Source organism: Diabrotica undecimpunctata, chromosome 6, assembly GCF_040954645.1.
Source record: "Diabrotica undecimpunctata isolate CICGRU chromosome 6, icDiaUnde3, whole genome shotgun sequence".
Classification (NCBI taxonomy): domain Eukaryota; kingdom Metazoa; phylum Arthropoda; class Insecta; order Coleoptera; family Chrysomelidae; genus Diabrotica; species Diabrotica undecimpunctata.
In genome coordinates, this window is record NC_092808.1 from 1,300,644 (window position 1) to 1,318,262 (window position 17,619).

Consider the following 17,619-nt stretch of genomic DNA (forward strand, 5'->3'; position numbering starts at 1 on the left):
ACGTTCGGAACGGACAAGGCACATGAAGAAGAAGATTATGTTTCCTGATTGATCTTACGGAGAGACCCAAGTATATAAACGTCCTGGTGGTAGCTTGAAGAACGTATTTAGTATTGCATGAGTCACCATAATTTTCAAGATCCCTCTGGAGCTTCTGCTTTACAGATCTGTCTCATGACATATTTCACTGAATTTTAAAATATTGTATTGCGATAATAACTTTGTTCGTTTTTAGTGAATCTGTATCAATATTTGGAAATATTTGCAATTATTTGCTTACCCAATAATTTTTTATTCGAACATTGCTTTTATTTTGTTACAGAGGACAAGAAAAAAGATGAGGAAGAAGATGTATTACCCGAATGTTCGTCTGAAAAAAAGAAAGGTAAGTCCACATGATTATTTAGAAACTTTAAACCAATATAAGTATAAAAGTCTATATTATGCCAAAGAGCCCTTTTCATCCTAAGCCTGAAAGATCTTTGCAAGAGCACCATATTTTTGTTGTTAATAAAAGAAAATAAACCAACTAGAATGTAGAAAATTATTTTTATTATAAGTATTTAACAATTTGAAAAAAGTAAAAAAGTAAAATCAAATCTGAAGGGTTCAGGCAATCACATGTCTCCCCTTCCTCATCCTCCTCCCCTTTTCATTTGAACTTTTGCCATTAAGCAATTCCCGGTACCAGTCAAGTTCTTGTAATTTTTCCCAATCTTTATCGAACTGTTGATTTAATAAGTGTTTAAGGGATTTCTTTTTCTTTTTGGGGATACTTTGAGTCAATTATTTTTCTGGGATAGTCAACTCAATATCGGAAAATTTTGGTTTCAAAAGTTTTTCAAAATTTTCCAACCTACTGGTAACATAATAGTTTTGGAATGATCGAATTTTTACGAATTTGCCATTGTTAAATTTTTTATTACAATCTTCTTTGTATCGGTTAGCGCTTTCACTTTTTTCAAGCCAACTTGAAGCTCTTTCATTTTAAACAATCTCCAATTAGTGCCTATCTTTTTAACAACCCCAATTGCTTTGAAAATGTCTTCATATTTCTCTCTAGATAGAATTGTGGCTGTTTTTCGTAGAAGCTTTTCTACTCTCGCAAATACCCTGTCTGCTGGCAAATACGAATGGCCCCTGACTGGAAATACAAGTAATATTTCTGTTACTTGAACTGGAGCTTCAAATCTAAGCCAGAAGTACAGCGAATGAATAATATGTGAGTTTTTGTTTTGTCCACCGCACCCGTCGCAAAAGAGGCGAAATGTCGGAATATTATCGTACTCTAAAGAATCAAAATAATTTACAAGTGCTGAACCTATTTCAATTAATCCCCTACCTGACTGATCTTCAGTCCACGTAAAAAAAGTTTGATGTTGGGACTGGCTATCAACGCAGCAAAAAACATACATGCTAATCTGCTGTGCATAAAACGCATCATTAATAGCTCTTTTGGGCAAAGGCTGCACCTGCTGCATATCAAAGCAGATTGTAATGGAATTTTCAGGAGTTTCTTTTAGCAGACTAAAAAGCATTAGCCCTCTTTTGGTGGATACTCAACTCAGTACGAAACTCTCTTTTCTTTACCTCGTTAATTTCCGTTCTAATTTTGAATTTAAGTTTAGTATATTGTGCGCATACATCTGATGCTGGAGTAGAAAACCCAATGTTAAAATCATTAACGAATATCCCCTAAATATCGAAAAGTTTACATTATGTTCAGGTTTGCATTGAGTGAGGTACATGCCGTGTAATTTCTTTATTCTTAGATCAGCGGCCAAATAAATTCGTCTTGCTTTCTTTCTATTATAATGACCTTCTCTTCCTTGTTGTAGTTTATCAATAAACTCTCTTCTAAATTTTATTCTTTTTGACAACAGATTTTGTGGACACGTGATCTCCACCCCGATTTTCTTTTGTGATATTTCCGGCTGACAATGTTTTAGCAACGTAGTTTATGCGATCTTTTTTAATATTCACACATTTCAAGAAAAATGCCGGGCATACCTAAACTTTTTTCTTGCTGACTCTTTTCGACAAGAAGTAGTGTACGGAAAAGTTACGCCTCTTGACTGCTCGTTCTGTTGTCGATCTTTTCCTTTCAATTGGAACTACTGACATGTAATGACACAATTTGATAATTACCTCGGTTAATCGAGGTCCTACTGTACTATAAAACGAAGCCCGAAACACCATAAAGAAACCTGCTATAAGTACGCACGATATTATGGATTTACATCATAGATGGCGAATTAATTATTTAAAGATATATCGGGTTTTGCTTGAAATTTGGATTTATCGGCATTTGCTCGAACTGGTCAACTTTGTACATCATTTTAAAGGGAAAATATCGGTTGTTGTTGGAATTTTATATTCTAGAAAGAGAGAAGGCTACTAAATTGATATGAATCCATATTCAGGTTAAAAAAGATAAGTAAATGAGAAAAAAATAGTACCATAACTAATTGGGGGCCAAGTGTGACGAATAAGTACAGAACTGCAATTAATTACTATGTATTGTTTTGTTGTTACTATTGATCTAGATTCTAGATCTGTCTAAAGAATCCCGAGAACTATTTCTTGTGACTAACTAAAATGGCAACATTGAAGTGAGTGCAAGCGATTGGATCAATTGCTATTTGCGACACATTGAAACATACCGCAAAAAATAGAATTGCAAATATGTAAATAACGTTTAATTGTCTGTTGACAAAAATAGTTAACAATAAAAAATAGTTAGTTACAATGAAAACATTGCTAAGTCGCACCGAGACAATCGACTATGTAAATAAATTTCTATCGTCATTTATACTATTAAAATTTTACGCTGCTAAATTTAATTTGGGTCGTAAAATTGTTGTTGTTGTTGTTGTAATAGAATTAAACTAACTGATAAAATAGTACTCGGGTATTCTGTAACAAGGTGAGAATTAAAGTTCCATGCCAATTTAATATTCCTATGGGTACGTTGCTAGTGCCAAGACTAACGTTCGTGTCATTATGGCTGTGTGACCAACCCTTCAAGCCAAAAAAACTTCGCGTCTGGTTTAGAAGAGGCTTCTAAAGGATGCAGGTAGATCTTTCATTTACTGTGTATCACAATCATCATAAATTCTTTTTACGCCCTCTTCTTCTTTGGTTGCCGTGCGGTATGCAGCGAGTAGGAGTTTAAGCTGGCTGTATAATCTTATTATTGTACTGACATCAGGTGTATGCCCCACCATTTACCCATCAAGATAATATTTAGGAGATTACATTTGTTATTTCGTAGAATATGGCTCAAGCATGAAACTTTTTGCTGTTTAACGAGATATAACAATTCTCTTTGGACATTAGCCCTTCTCAGGATCTCATCATTTGCTACATGGTCCATCCATGGAATTCTAAGCAGCCTTCTGACACACCACATTTCCAAAACCTCCACACGATTTAGAGATCTCACTTTAAGTAACCAAGTTTCACTTCCGTGGGGGAGGAAGCATTTATCAAATCTAATGAAGGCGTTTCTAGCTATTGCTACTCTTATCATTTCCAGGTCAGTCCCACTTGGTGTTTAAAGTAGCTCCAAGGTATTTAAATCTTTCAACTCGTTCAGTAGCTCTATTATTTATACTCTGAGCTTCCATATGGGATTGTCTGGTGATTACCATATATTTGGTTTTTGCTATGTTGATGTTAAGCCCATTCCTTCTCTCCTCTCCCACACTATTTATGATATTCACTCAATCTTGCAGTTCCTCTATATTGACTACTATTTCTTCAGCATATCTTACTTAATTAATAGTAAGAACATTAATTTTGATGACTTTTTTGTTCTGTTGTGCAAACTAATATATTTTCTACATAAACGTTGAACAATACTGGGAACAGAATACATCCCTGTCTTATGCCTTTCCTTATCGCCACTTCTTCTGTGTATACACCGTGCCGTGTAAATATCCTGCTTTCATCTTTCATTGCTGGTGCCGGTTGCATGGTTGACCGAACAATACGCGTCCACTGTATTTTTCTTCCTCTGCGCGTCTATGACGTTTCTCCCAATATGGAAGAAGCAATGCAAGCTAGATGATAAATTATATTTACAAGAATGAGTTTTGGACATCTCATTATTATGGTTGTGGTACATCGTGACAAGGCCCACTTATGATGTTTCAAACACTAAGACGGATCCAGTATATCACCTCTATCATATGGTCTAGGCCTATGGGATCTAGTTTTCGGCGTTTTTGGGCCCAGGCTGCTTCGGGCTCACATATCTGCTGTAATCAGCGGAGGCTCAAAAACTGAGCTCTTCCTGCCGTTCCGATCGTCGAATCATTTAGTAACCTTGAGGCCTCACAGAAAGCCACAAGTCTTTTTAGGACCGAACCCAGGATTTTCCGCCTCTGGTGGGCCAGTGCCGGGCACTCCCAGATGACATGTGAGGATATTTCCTCCTCATTACACAGACGCAGAGAAAACCTGGCCACATTTAAATCCGATTTCGTTACCAATACTCCAGCACCTGTTCGCTCGTGCATTCTGGACCCATCCGTGAACAGTGCAGGTTCTTGTTCCATCCACTCATCCCTGTATGGAAATTGAACCAAAAACGAGGATGAGAACTCAAATTGGGGGTCATGCTGTAATGTACCATAAAGAGCACAGGACAACAATCGAGAGCCTGTCTCCAAATGTCACAAAGGCCCATCCGCTCAATAATTCCCAACCAGTATACAGAGCAATTGAGACGATAGGCTGCCGTCATGGCTTCGTGCTGTACAATAATATGTAGAGGAGGTTTCAGCACAGTCAACTGGGCCTTAGCTGAAACCTTTTGATATTATAGTGACCGAGAAACTAATAGCCTTGTCGACCTGCAGGGTATGTGCAGGTCGGCTTCTGGAGCTGATTTTATATTGTGGCAGTGACTTTTACTCTTCATGGCATTTTGGTTCAAAGCAATCTTTGTCGAGTTCGGCTTCAGAGAATTCCTGAGAGAATATTCGAGTATATTTTTCAATATGGTAAACAGTTATTTTACCCTCTACTCGTCCATGATTTTCTATACACTCAGTTACTCAATGGGGCAATATTTGATTTAAGTGGTCTATATCTTATTGCGGAATATTCATCCAGATTCTTCTTATGGCATGCCACGGGTCTTGTAAGTTTGCTGGAGGACGTGGCAATCGATTTAGTTTTCGACATAGAAAACATTGCATTACATAGAATATGTAATATGAACAAAAAAAAAATGTGCCATCCACAATTCTTCGAGGCATAGTTTTTACCAAGTTCTGACAAAATTGTATTGTAAACAAATCTCATATTTTTGCAATTTTTCCTTCAAAATTCTTTGACGGACCTGGCAGGATGTTTTCTCAAACCTTTTCTAATTTCGCGCCACAAAGTCTCTATCGGGGACAAGTCGGTAAAAGACATTATTGTATAATCCACAAATGGCAATAAGCTTAACAGTAGGTACTACAAAATACGTTGTTTAAATTTGACGTTAACCGACAATATTATTATCTTGATGTCATTTTTCCATAGCTACCTCTGGCTTTAACGTAATTATGAAAAAATAAACGTATGTTAAGATAAATGAATGCATAGCTAGGGTTTAGTGAATTTTTTATTGTTGAAAATAAATAAAAAAAACCATAAGGGTGATGTTTTTAATAAATATTAATAAAAATGCTATACTAATGAATATGTGAACTTGTAAAAACATGCAGAATATAGGTAATTTGTTTATGGTAATCGACTTAAACTGCAAATTCCATAGGTGGGCTAACTGATATGGGAAGGGGCTCGTAGGTATACTGTATCCAGAAATTTAGTGTCTCATTATAAAAGTTATTTTACTAACAGCTGTAAAACTGAATAATCCCTTGTAAATACTCTATTGTTGTATAATTGTCGCAGCTACCAAAGCTGCCAGAACCGGCATAATAGCCAAGCATAGCACAACTGTATATAGGTACATATAATCAGATCAAATATTATCATTCAAGCGTCATGTCAAAAAACTCTTTTTATAAACATACAAATTTCCCATAATTATTGTTATATATTATAAAATATTAAGTTGTAGATAGGGAAAATCAAAATTATTAATTAATACTGAAGAGAAAAGTGATTTTAAATTTAGATATGCAAGAAATTGTAATTTTAAAATGTTTGTAGGTATTAAAAATTATGTCCAAGTTAATTAAATAATACATTTGAAGTAAAAAGTAAATAAAAAATTTACTTGTATATTGAATGAGGTAAATTAGAAATACAATTAAAAATTAATGCACCTACTGATACATCGTTAAAAGGCCATGAATCTAAATTTAAAAATAATTTTTAATTCCTACAACCAAATTAAAATAACATTTTATGCTGCACCTAAATTTAAAAGCTCTTCACTTTTAAGCATAAATCAATCTTTTTGATTTTCGGTGTATACCACTTAAACTTTTATAAATTTGATTATTGATTTCTATGAAATGCAGAAATGTTTATGAAGAATAGTTTTTTTTCATGAAATTAATAATAAAGAAATTTCCCATTTGTTGCCAACTTTTTCAGACATACTTTATACCTTACTATAGTTTATTTTTATGAACGAGAGAGTAATTAGCATAATTTTAACTGATAGCTCCGACCACTCCATGGGCGTGCTCAAGATTAATTGAAAAATTACTTTGAATAATTGTAAAAAATAAATGAATTATTTCAGTGTTATAAAGTGTTATGTGTATGTAAACAAAAGTGACCTCTTTTATCACACACTATATTAGAACTGACTGGCCTACATTAAAAAGGGTTTTAAAAAATTCACATTTTTTTTAATTTTTAAAAATTACAAAAGAGAAAAAGAGTTTTTAAAACCGTCTAAGGTATGTTAAATAGATGAATAAAAATATTAATATAAAACTTACAGCTAGTTGTTACAAATCCAAATCAGATTCAGAAGATGAACTTTCAGAACCAAGATTTATAATAACTGGCTCGATCATTTTATCAGTAATATTGTCCAGCTTCCACATTTTTTCCTCTTCTTTAACTTCAGGTTTTACATTATTTAAGGCCTCCAAAAACAACTGTTTAACATCATGAATTTTAAAAGTGGTATTTTTTCTTGAAACTTCACTCTTTATCTGTGCCCATACCAGTTCAATCGGGTTTAATTCACAATGATATGGTGGGGAACTAAGTACTGTCATTCCACGATTTTTGGCAATTTCATCAATTTCGTATTTTTTAAATTTTTCTTTATGAAGGGCACACAACGAATAAAGTTCCTTTCTTATAGATCCGGGATGGTACGTAATATTTTTTGAACTCAGCCAATTCTGCAAGTCTTTTTTTAACCACTTGGTTGTGGGCAGTCCTTCTATAAGTCTGGAGTGATAACTTGCATTATCCATTACTATTACACAGTTCTTAGGAAGAAGATCTATCATTTGTTCGAACCATTCTTGAAAGACATCAGCGTTCATGTCTTCATGGTAGTCACCGGTACGAGTTGATTCAAAAGTTAATAAACCACCTTCAACAAAACCGTTTGAACTGCCAATGTGTACTATTATCAGCCTGCGTCCCTTTCCTGATGGTGGGTTTAAACCAGTAGATAAGTTATTTACAAAAGCGTGCCTTTGACTTGTAACAGTTTCATCCTGCCAAAATTTATTTGGTGTATGACCCTCGTTGATCCATGTTTCATCAAGATAAAATATTTTTCTTTTTTGGTTTCTCATTTCCTTTATGGTTCTTAGAAAATGTCTTCTCCATATGACAATATCGCTTCTTTCTAATAAAATAGACTTTCTGGGATTCTTTTTCCAGCGGAAGCCTATTTCTTTTAAAAGTTTCCATAACGTACTTCGACTCATTTCTGGGTAATCCTTATCTCGAACTGAGACAAGAACTTTATCCAATGTTGGAAATTCTTGTCTAAAGAAGAATTCATGTACTTTCCGTCGAAGTCCTTCTTTAAAATGATATTCTATTTGAAATTTTGGTTTCCCTGGAGCATTACGTGGCATTTGAAAACTACCACATTTCTCTTTTTTAATAACTCGTCGTAGATTTCCCAACATCAAGTGTACTGCTAACTAACTCAACGGTCTCATCAACACTTTCACATAAACGTTTGTCTGTAAATGATTTAAAACAATTAAATATTAATGTTTTTTCATTAACTGTTAGAGGACCAATTTTTCGGCGTTTACACGGCACTTCCAAATTTTCCATAACACTAGTATACACAATAAACTGCACCTTGCAACTGAAGTACCTACTTTTAGTGAACTGTTAAGAATTTTGAATACGCCACTTGGACCTTCCTATATACAAAATGGAAAAACCCACTATCACATTTTCTGTGGAATAAGTTTAGAAGGTAATTATCTAGTCAATTACTGTCGTAGATTCCTGGAATTAAAGAATTAAATGTTTGATTGTTGAAACCCTCACTTCGTGGAATGCACTCATTTCAGATAAAATAAAACGTTTTATTTTATCTAAAGAATTAAACTTTATTTTGCAAATAGGTAGGTACTTATTAAACTTTTATTGGTTATATATAACCAATAAAATAAACATCTTACATTTCTTGCAAATTCATTAGTACCTGTTAACCTCCATCACTCCGACACTGGCAACCTTATTTAGGGATTAGTATCCCTCACAACTATTGTATTCTATTCTGCTCCAACCTTTATACCTGGTGGTCATACTCAATTTAAAATTGTTTTCCTATATACTTCTGTAAACTTGTTGACAAATATCTGTTTTTCATTGAGTCACCCGTATCAACAGTTTAGGGATTTGCATACATAATTTATTGTTTTATTACTCTCTCATACATAAAAATACACTATAACAATTAAAACACTTCTTTCCTTACATGGAGTATAAAATATAATCATATTTAGCTATATGTATATATCTACATTAATTCATTTTAATTTTCACTTCACCATTTTATTATTTCACTTGCAATTTTTTTAACAAAACAAAAATTGTTTATGACTTTCAAAATTTGGATATATTTAATAAAGAATCGAGACAGAAAATATAATAATTAATTAATTCTAATACTCCATCAGTTTATGTATTTTTCCCTTAATTATCTAGATATTTATTTAAATTAAATATGTAATGTAAATGACAAATAAAATATAAAATTCGTTAAGCCGGCCCTTTTTACTATTTACTTGAAGAGGCAAATCCCTTTATGGCTTCGACTTTATCAGCGGGATACTTTTAAATTCTGCATAAGTCAGTTCTTATAATTGTGAATGAAGTATACCTTCAAACGCTTAGTACGTCTCAATATAAAGAATGAATATCTTGGGAAGTTAACAAATGTTGTAACATTTTTCTGAGAATGCTCTATTCCGTGTGCCTCATTGGGCGTAAGAACTGAGAAGTCTTGGAACATACCAAATCATTACAGAGCAGATTTATCACTTTGTGAATTATCATTTAACAGTCATAAAAGTATGTTTCAATGTTTTCGCAAACAGCTCAATACTTATAAATTTGTAAAACAATCAGTTTCATGCCATAATAGTCATTTATCTTGTTTCCGCTTATCAGTCGTAGTACAATCACCTGCGGATCTATTTTGGACGATTATATTCTACAAAGTTCACTTAAAATTATTTATTATACGCTTACGTCATCAGGTTTTTGCTTTGTGAACATTTCAGTCTATTTCCATACTAAACAGTGCATACCACATTAACTTTGACTAATTAATCCCACATTTAGATCAAATGATTGATTGGAAAAGGTAATGGCTCTACATATTAAATTTGTAATATAATAAAGCAAACACTATTAGCTATATTAAGTACCCTCGGAATTTGTTTGAATTTATTTACTGGATGATCTATCGGCTTACAATTTTCTTTACATTTTGTAACCAATATAATGAAACTGTATAATTCTACTAAGATTATTTTTATTATTATATATGTATTATATTGAAAAATACTCAGTTTCGGGTTTGAACCACATTAAAGTCTAGTTTCGATTCATTTTTTGAGCCATCTTCAACAAATCTAGTTTGTTGTCTTTGTGAAAATTTCAGTATTAATAATAATAAAAAGCCTTGGTGACATACTGCAACCTTGATTTAGTCCTTTGATTGTTTTATTGATTTTGTTTCGTTTGAATTCGTTTTAATCGCGATAAGATTGGTAGATGTTATGGACCTGACAAGAGAGGTTGAAAGGTGAGGTTCAGGTGAAAACCAATTAACTGGAAATTGCTATGATAACAATACCAATGTGTTATCTTTTCTACTTTCTGTAAAAACACCATCTTAGCGATTTTAACAGGGGTAGAATTATTGCGTATAGAGATATGGGTTTGTCGTATCGCGAAATTAGTCGTCGTGTTAATAGTACGGCAATGACGGTTATGCGTGTCTGTCGTGTGTGAACATGTGAAGGTAGGGGAACACGAAGAAGACCTACTGGTCAACCGAGGCGTACCACAGAGCGTCAAGATAGGCGCTTTAGATTTGTGGCTCTGCTAGACCGTTTTGCTACTACGCGTCAAATTGCTGACCAATGGTTTGGAATTGCAGGTAGACCTGTTAGTATGCATACACTATACCGCCGCATTTCACCGGTTTCATTCCGCACACGACTAGTGCTTCCTTTGACTGCGGACCACTGTCATCAACGTTTGAATTGGTGCAGAGAAGCAGCATTGGGTGGCAGAATGGCAATGAATCGCGGTTCTGTTTAGGAATGCATGATGGTTATAGGATGGTAAGACGCCGCCGTGGAGAGGTATCGGGTTTGCTGTTGAGAGGCATGTACACAGGACAGTCGGAGTAATGGTTTGGGGGGCCATTTCCTATGGTAGCCGATCACCACTTGTGTTTATTCGAGACAATATGACAGCTGCGCGTTATGTTGATGACATCTTACAAACCACTTTACTGCCTTATCTCGACGGCCTTCGGGAGGTCCTTTTTCAACAAGACAACGCGCGTCTCCATATTGCCCGTCAAACTATGGACTTTTTCCAAGAAGCTGGCGTTAATGTTTTGCCGGGGCCGCCCCGTACTCCGGTTTTAAATCCTATCTAACATAACGCACAGTAAAAATAAACAACACCCATTCCGATCATTTCAGAATAGAGGCAGGTGTCAGGCAGGGATGCATAATCTCGCCAACTCTGTTTAATATCTACAGCGAACATATGCGAAAAGTACTAGATGCATGGAAGGGCAGAATATCAGTAGGAGGTCAAAAAATCAATAACTTGAGATATGCAGATGACACTTTAATAATCGCGGCAAATCAAGAAGAAATGGAAGATATAATGAGACGCCTGGAGGAAAAAAGCAAAACATATGGACTACAGCTAAATAGGAGTAAGACAAAGATCATGATAGTAGACAGAGCTCGGAATAATCTTCAACACATTAAAGAAATTTTGGGCTTTGAAGTAGTAAATAGTTTCATATACCTGGGGTCCCTAATAACAAATGACGGAGGGTGTGACAGAAAGATACGTAGAAGGTTGACTATTGCTAGAACAGCTATGATGAAATTGGTAACAATTTGGAAAAATTCTAGCATAACAATACACACAATACTAAGGCTGGTAAGGGCGCTCATTTTTCCCATAGCGACATATGCATCCGAAACGTGGACATTAAAGAAAGCGGATAAAAATAAACTGGACGCTTTTGAAATGTGGGTATACCGCTGCATGTTGAGAATATCCTGGATTGATCATCGTACTAACGTATCGATATTAGAACAACTTAAAGTAAAGGATAGATTGCTTAAACAAATACAACAGAGATATTTGCTGTATTTTGGACACATTGCTAGAAGAACAGGCACGATGGAAAAACTGATAGTCGAGGGTAGAGTTGAAGGAAAGAGACCTAGGGGAAGATCTCCAAGCCGTTGGGTAGATCAAACAAAAATACTGATTAACCAAGGCTTACATGAAGCCGAACAGCTAGCCCAGGACAGAGAAGGATGGAGAGAAATCGTGCAAAAACTGTAAAGGCCTGGTGGTGTCACCACATCCCAAAAGCGATTAGGACTGAGGAGGAGGAACAACATGTATGGGATATGATGGGAAGGAGACTGCTCACTTTGCATCATCCTCCACAGACTCGGCACAGTTAATACATGAAGTTTAAATTGCTTGAAACGAGGTGCCACAAGCAGACATTGATCATCTCATTTTGTCACTGCCTAGACGTTTAGAGGAGTGTAGTCAGCTACGGGGTCGCCAAACACATTATTATTATTTTTTTGATTACTTGTTAATAAAAATTCTTGAAAACGTTATCATTCCTCCTTGGTACGTTTCTCGTTTCTTTGCGGATTCTTGTTAAAAAATGTCCCCTTTAAACAAATCTGAAAGGCGAAATTTTTGTGCAGAAATTGTTAAAACAATTTTTTAACAAATGTCAGAAATCATCTTTTTTGCCCTGGAAACCATTTTTTCAAGTTTTTTTGTGCAATTTTAAAGAAAAAAGGTCTATTGTTATTTTTCTCTAAAGTTGAAAGTTTTGGACTTATAAATAAGCGATTTAATATCTAAAAAATGCGGAAATACGCATTTTCCAGGCTTGAAAACTCATGTAAATTATTTTTTTTGAGATTACCACGTGCCTAAATTAAAGTTTAAACATTCAGTTTCAAGATTTTGAAGAGTAACCAGAGCTTATTTCAATTTAGACCGTTGTTTTTTAATTATTGTTTATTATGGGCGTCTTGTCGATTTTTAAGCCGCCACGACTCTGGCGCGCCGCACTATATGGTGCGTCTCTGTCGTACTTATACATATTAGACGTACTTACGCGAAAAATGCACAACAAATATTGATGTTTTTATTTATGTTCAAAGTATGAAAAAGTTTGAGTTCCAGGTTGGACTCCTGCACAACGTTCGTGGCTCCATGAACGGCATTTGGTGCATTGGATCATGTCTTTAATTCTTTTTTCCTTGCAAATTGAAGAGAACCACTCCTCAACACACATATCTATAACATCAGGTTGATTTGAGCTTGACGCCGCGTTTAGAAGAACAGATTCTGTAGAATTTTCACATTTCTTTTTTGCTAAGTTTTTCTTGACAGCTTCTTTGTTCCTTTTAAGACTAGATTTACCTTCTAGTTTTATTTTTGTAGCAGTTCTTGGACGATTTCGGTTTAACCTTCCCCAATTTAATTGTAGCTGTTTAGCTAATTCTAATTCATGTTTAAAGAGACTTCCCGTCAAAACCAATGCCTTTTGTGCTGTTCCCTTTTTAGATTTTGGATGAGGCTTCGGTATCGGGGAAGTTGAATCAATTGAAATGTTAAGTTTTGGACTTGCTTCACGAGTTTTTTTAGTAGGCCTAATGGGTGTAGTAGTCATAGCTAAACTCTCTTTAGGACTAGGTAGTTCAGGCCAAATTGTTTCGTACTCTACATTAGTTCCTGTTTTAGACCTAAGTGATTCCTTGTTTGTCTCATTAGACTCTTCATTTTCACCATCTTCCCGAGTTTCACTGCCTTCATGGTTATTTAAATTTTCAGCTGCACAAAAGTCATGATCTTTGAAGACCATGCGATCAACAGGCCGTAGTTCGGAAACCATTGGCTGCAATTTCAATACAGAAATCAAGCCAACTACGTAAAGTTGTGTAACACATAATCCGGAGTTAGAACGAAGCCACTTTTCAACTGTTTGAGTGTAGTAGCCTTTGAAATCTTAAATAATGATATATCCAAAGGTGCACTCGATGGTTCGTATGCCCAGGCAATTGTAGCATTATTACACCGTGGCTCTCTAGCATGTAAAATTGCTTCAAGATTCTTGGAGTGCGTTGTATGCCCATCCAGTACTAAAAGAACTTTTTTTCTACTGTTGGGTTTACAGAATCAATAAAATGCTGGGGCCATTTTAAAAAAGAGATCATTAGTCATGTAGCGTGATTCTGATATCTCAACCATATTCCCTGGTTCACTCGCATATGCTTAAAAATACATAGGTGATACGTAAATTCCTAAAGCACTCACACAGCAAACAACTGTTGTGTTGACTCCACGTTCTCCACTGGACACTGACCCAACTTGCCTTTTACCTTTTTGTGCGAGAACCCTTTGGCATTTGTTCTGCACAGTGCTGACACACGTTTCGTCAACGTTAAATATGCGAGTTGCATTAATATTATTCGCATCAACAATTTTTTCCAGAAGGTCGAAAAAAACGTAAACATTCCTTATATTGAATCCTTTTGCGCGCGTCATGGACGTTGCTTGAAGTTCTTTCAGTGAGATTATGTCCTTATGACGAGCTTTGAAAGCATAAAACCACTTCTTTCCTGCCATTTGGGATTATTTATTAAAATTATGTGGTATTTGATTTTTCTCGACGATTTGAAATGCAAGCCGTCGAACATCATTGATCGTGAGGCCAAACATTAACGTCTCCACTTTTAAAATGTGATCAAATAACTCCTTCTCCACTGCTGTTGGTAACACACTGCCTTGGCCTTCGTTTCTTCATTTACCTTGACATTGGTACACTTAAGGTGACGGAGCAAGGTAGGCTTAGGGACTCCATACTGACTGCAGCATTCATTTAATCCCATGTTTCCATTACGAAATGTTTGAAGAGCCCGGCTCATGTCGTCCACATTCCAAGTCCCAAATTTTTCTTTGGGCATCTAGAACACACAAGAACGGTGTGTGTTATTTATTTATTTTTGAAAATAAGTAGGTCTTAAATACCCAATAGTATCTAAAATTGTATCGGTATAATATAGGCAACTCGGCGTGGTTCAATATGGGAAACTTGCCCTTTATGTACATAAACTACGATCCTTAACCTAAAAATGGTCCAGCAAAGGGAAACAACTCAGTTTTATACACCTAAATACATGCTTTTCTTGTATTTATTAATCAAAATGATGTACCTACCAAAATCTACAAATGTGAACGTTGTAAAACTTCAGCACTCAACTCTAGGCAGTTAGTTCAGGAAATGAAGCTCGAAAAAAGTTAAAACCTCGCAATTTTTTCGTCCTGCATGGATTTAGTTGAAATTTTAACAGAAGGTAGGTGATAGCCCAAGGATCAAAATCTATATCGAACCGAAGTGCGCTGAAGGGTTTTAGGGGTGAAAACTACCCCTAATTGTCAAAAATTATAAAATAACATATTAAACCTGAATATGGGTAAGATTTGGTTTGAATTAGTTAAATAATGATTATTTTATACTTTTGAATAGAGTTCCATCATATTTCAACCCTTAAAAAGCAACCCTTTTTAGAGATTAATGTAAAAAAATTACTAATTCTAAAAAAATGATTTCGCCTTGGATCGATTTGGACAAAAATTTGGATTTAAGCTCAACTCACCCTCTGCTTTATAGTTTATGTCATGCCGATGAACCCTGATTGTTCTTAGAGGTGAAAACTACCCCTAATTTTCAAAAATTGTAAAATAACATTACAAATCTTAAGATGAGTGAAATTTGGTTTGGATTAGTTAAATAGTGATTTTTTTATACTTTAAAATACAATTTCATAAATTTTCAACCCTTAAAAATCAATTGTTATGAGTGCTATAGGTGAAAACAATTTTTTGCTTTTGAAAATCACCCTTTACAACATTGCAGTTTTTATAAACTAATTTAATAGATATAAATTGAAAAAAGTAGAATTAAATACAAAAAAATTTATCAACATAAAAAGGCACCATATATTCTTATACATTTACATAAATAGTTGAAAATATTTACATTTATAGGTAAAACAATTATAATATTAATTTTATTCGTCATCAATTACATCTTCATCGTGATCTATGTCATCCTCATCTTCTTCAATTATTGGTGGACTATTATTGCACCCTTCACCTGAGCACCCAGAACAAGTAGAGTTACAGTATAAACCAACTTTTCTGCACCCACATGAAACGCCGCATCCTTTTTTGCATTGGCAAAAAAAAATTTTCATCAAAAGTTCATCGGGTGCAGGTTGTTTGTTCATGCGTACGGGTAATAACAAACCATCTTTGGAATACCATCCCCAATCTGTTGCTCTGATATTTTCATTGCCAAGCCACTGTTGAGTTTGGTAATAGCATCTTTTTGAATGCTCATATAAGGCATCAACAGTGGGCAGAAGGGATGATAGCTTAACCGCACAGTTTTTCGTTGTAGCTTTGATGAACTGTTCGTACCGCATCTGCTCGAGAAAAGCTTCCAAATCTTTTATAAAAAAAATTAATTGGTTTTTTTAACGTATTTCCTTCATTTTTAACGATAGAGTGTTTCTTCAAAAACGATTTTGTAGAGGTTTTAAAGAGCTACAAGGATCTGTGAATTAAATCTTTTTGGAACCCTTGGTTTTTAAATGGGGTGAGTTTAAAGGGCTCGAAAAAGATGGTGCTTGATCGTAAATCGATGCTTTAAACGGCTATATCTCGCCAAATATTCATTGTACAACAAATCTAAATAAAGGAAAATTTTAGTCATTAAAAAAGCTACAATTTAGTACATTTTTATTTTTTTCATATATTCAGTATTTTCGGGGATATTTAAAAAAATAAGGGTAAAACATATGAAATTGTAAATCGTTTCTCGCTTTAAGCTGTACTTTTTCTAAAACTAAGCATTTTAAATGGGTCAAACTTCTTGGACGTATTAACAATACATGTACAAAGAGAATTGTAGAAGGGTGAAGATCGATTTTAATTATGGGGGTAGTTAGGGGGTTGTTTTCATCGATTTTTTCGTAAAAAAAAATGAGGTATTGACCTTATTTTCATCATAACTCACTCAATTTTTGAGCTAGAGTCTTTTTTTTTTATATATATAATAGGTCTATTTATGCTCTTTAAAAAAGGTTCTATGAGTTTTCTTCCAAAAATGCACCATTTTCCCGATATTTGACTTTGAATCTTTCAAATTTGGCATTTGAAGAAAACCGCTGAACATTGATAGGCCGTATTTCGGTTCCTATTATATCGCAAAAACATTTTAAAAAATGAATTGTATTTGTCTTTTTAAAAGCTACAAATTTGTTCTCTACAATTTTTTTGATAAAATGCACCATTTTCGAGTTATTCGCGAAAAATCGATTAAAAACGTCGATTTTTTCGTCTAAAAGTTGTTACTTCCAATCGCGAATAACTTGAAAAATATCAGTTTTACAAAAAAAAATGTTTATAACATTTTTTGTTTAGAATCACTTTTTTAATCGAAACCTGTGGTTAAAACGTAAAAAAAAAATTTCACCCCCGAGATGGGGTGGCAACCACCCCCAAGGCTTTGGCGCACTTTGGTTCGATATAGATTTTGATCCTTAGGCTATTACCTACCTTCTGTTAAAATTTCAAGTCAATCCACGCAGGACGAAAAAATTGCGAGGTGAAATGCTTCATTTCCTGGACTAAGTAACTAGTTCCACTAAACGACATAAGATGGCTGGCTTCCTCATAAAGGATAAATACAGCGGTGGTACAATATTGACGCCGGTACAATTTCGGCTACTTTCCCCTATAAGAACTGTTTTATAATCAAAACATGATTTTTTAACTTTTTGATTGTTTAAAAAACAAAACAAAATCAGACTATACATTGTAAAGGATTTTTTATTA

At 34.6% G+C, this 17,619-nt stretch overlaps 1 protein-coding gene across 2 annotated transcripts in view; it reads left to right on the forward strand.

Annotated features, from left to right (window-relative positions):
* NFAT (nuclear factor of activated T cells 3) overlaps window positions 1-17,619 on the forward strand; it is a 229,011-nt gene that overhangs the window by 16,556 nt on the left and 194,836 nt on the right. For both annotated transcript variants that reach the window (XM_072533975.1, XM_072533974.1), the window contains exon 2: window positions 323-385. In XM_072533975.1, the coding sequence (XP_072390076.1) occupies window positions 323-385 (63 nt within the window). The remainder of the gene's footprint in view (window positions 1-322; window positions 386-17,619) is intronic.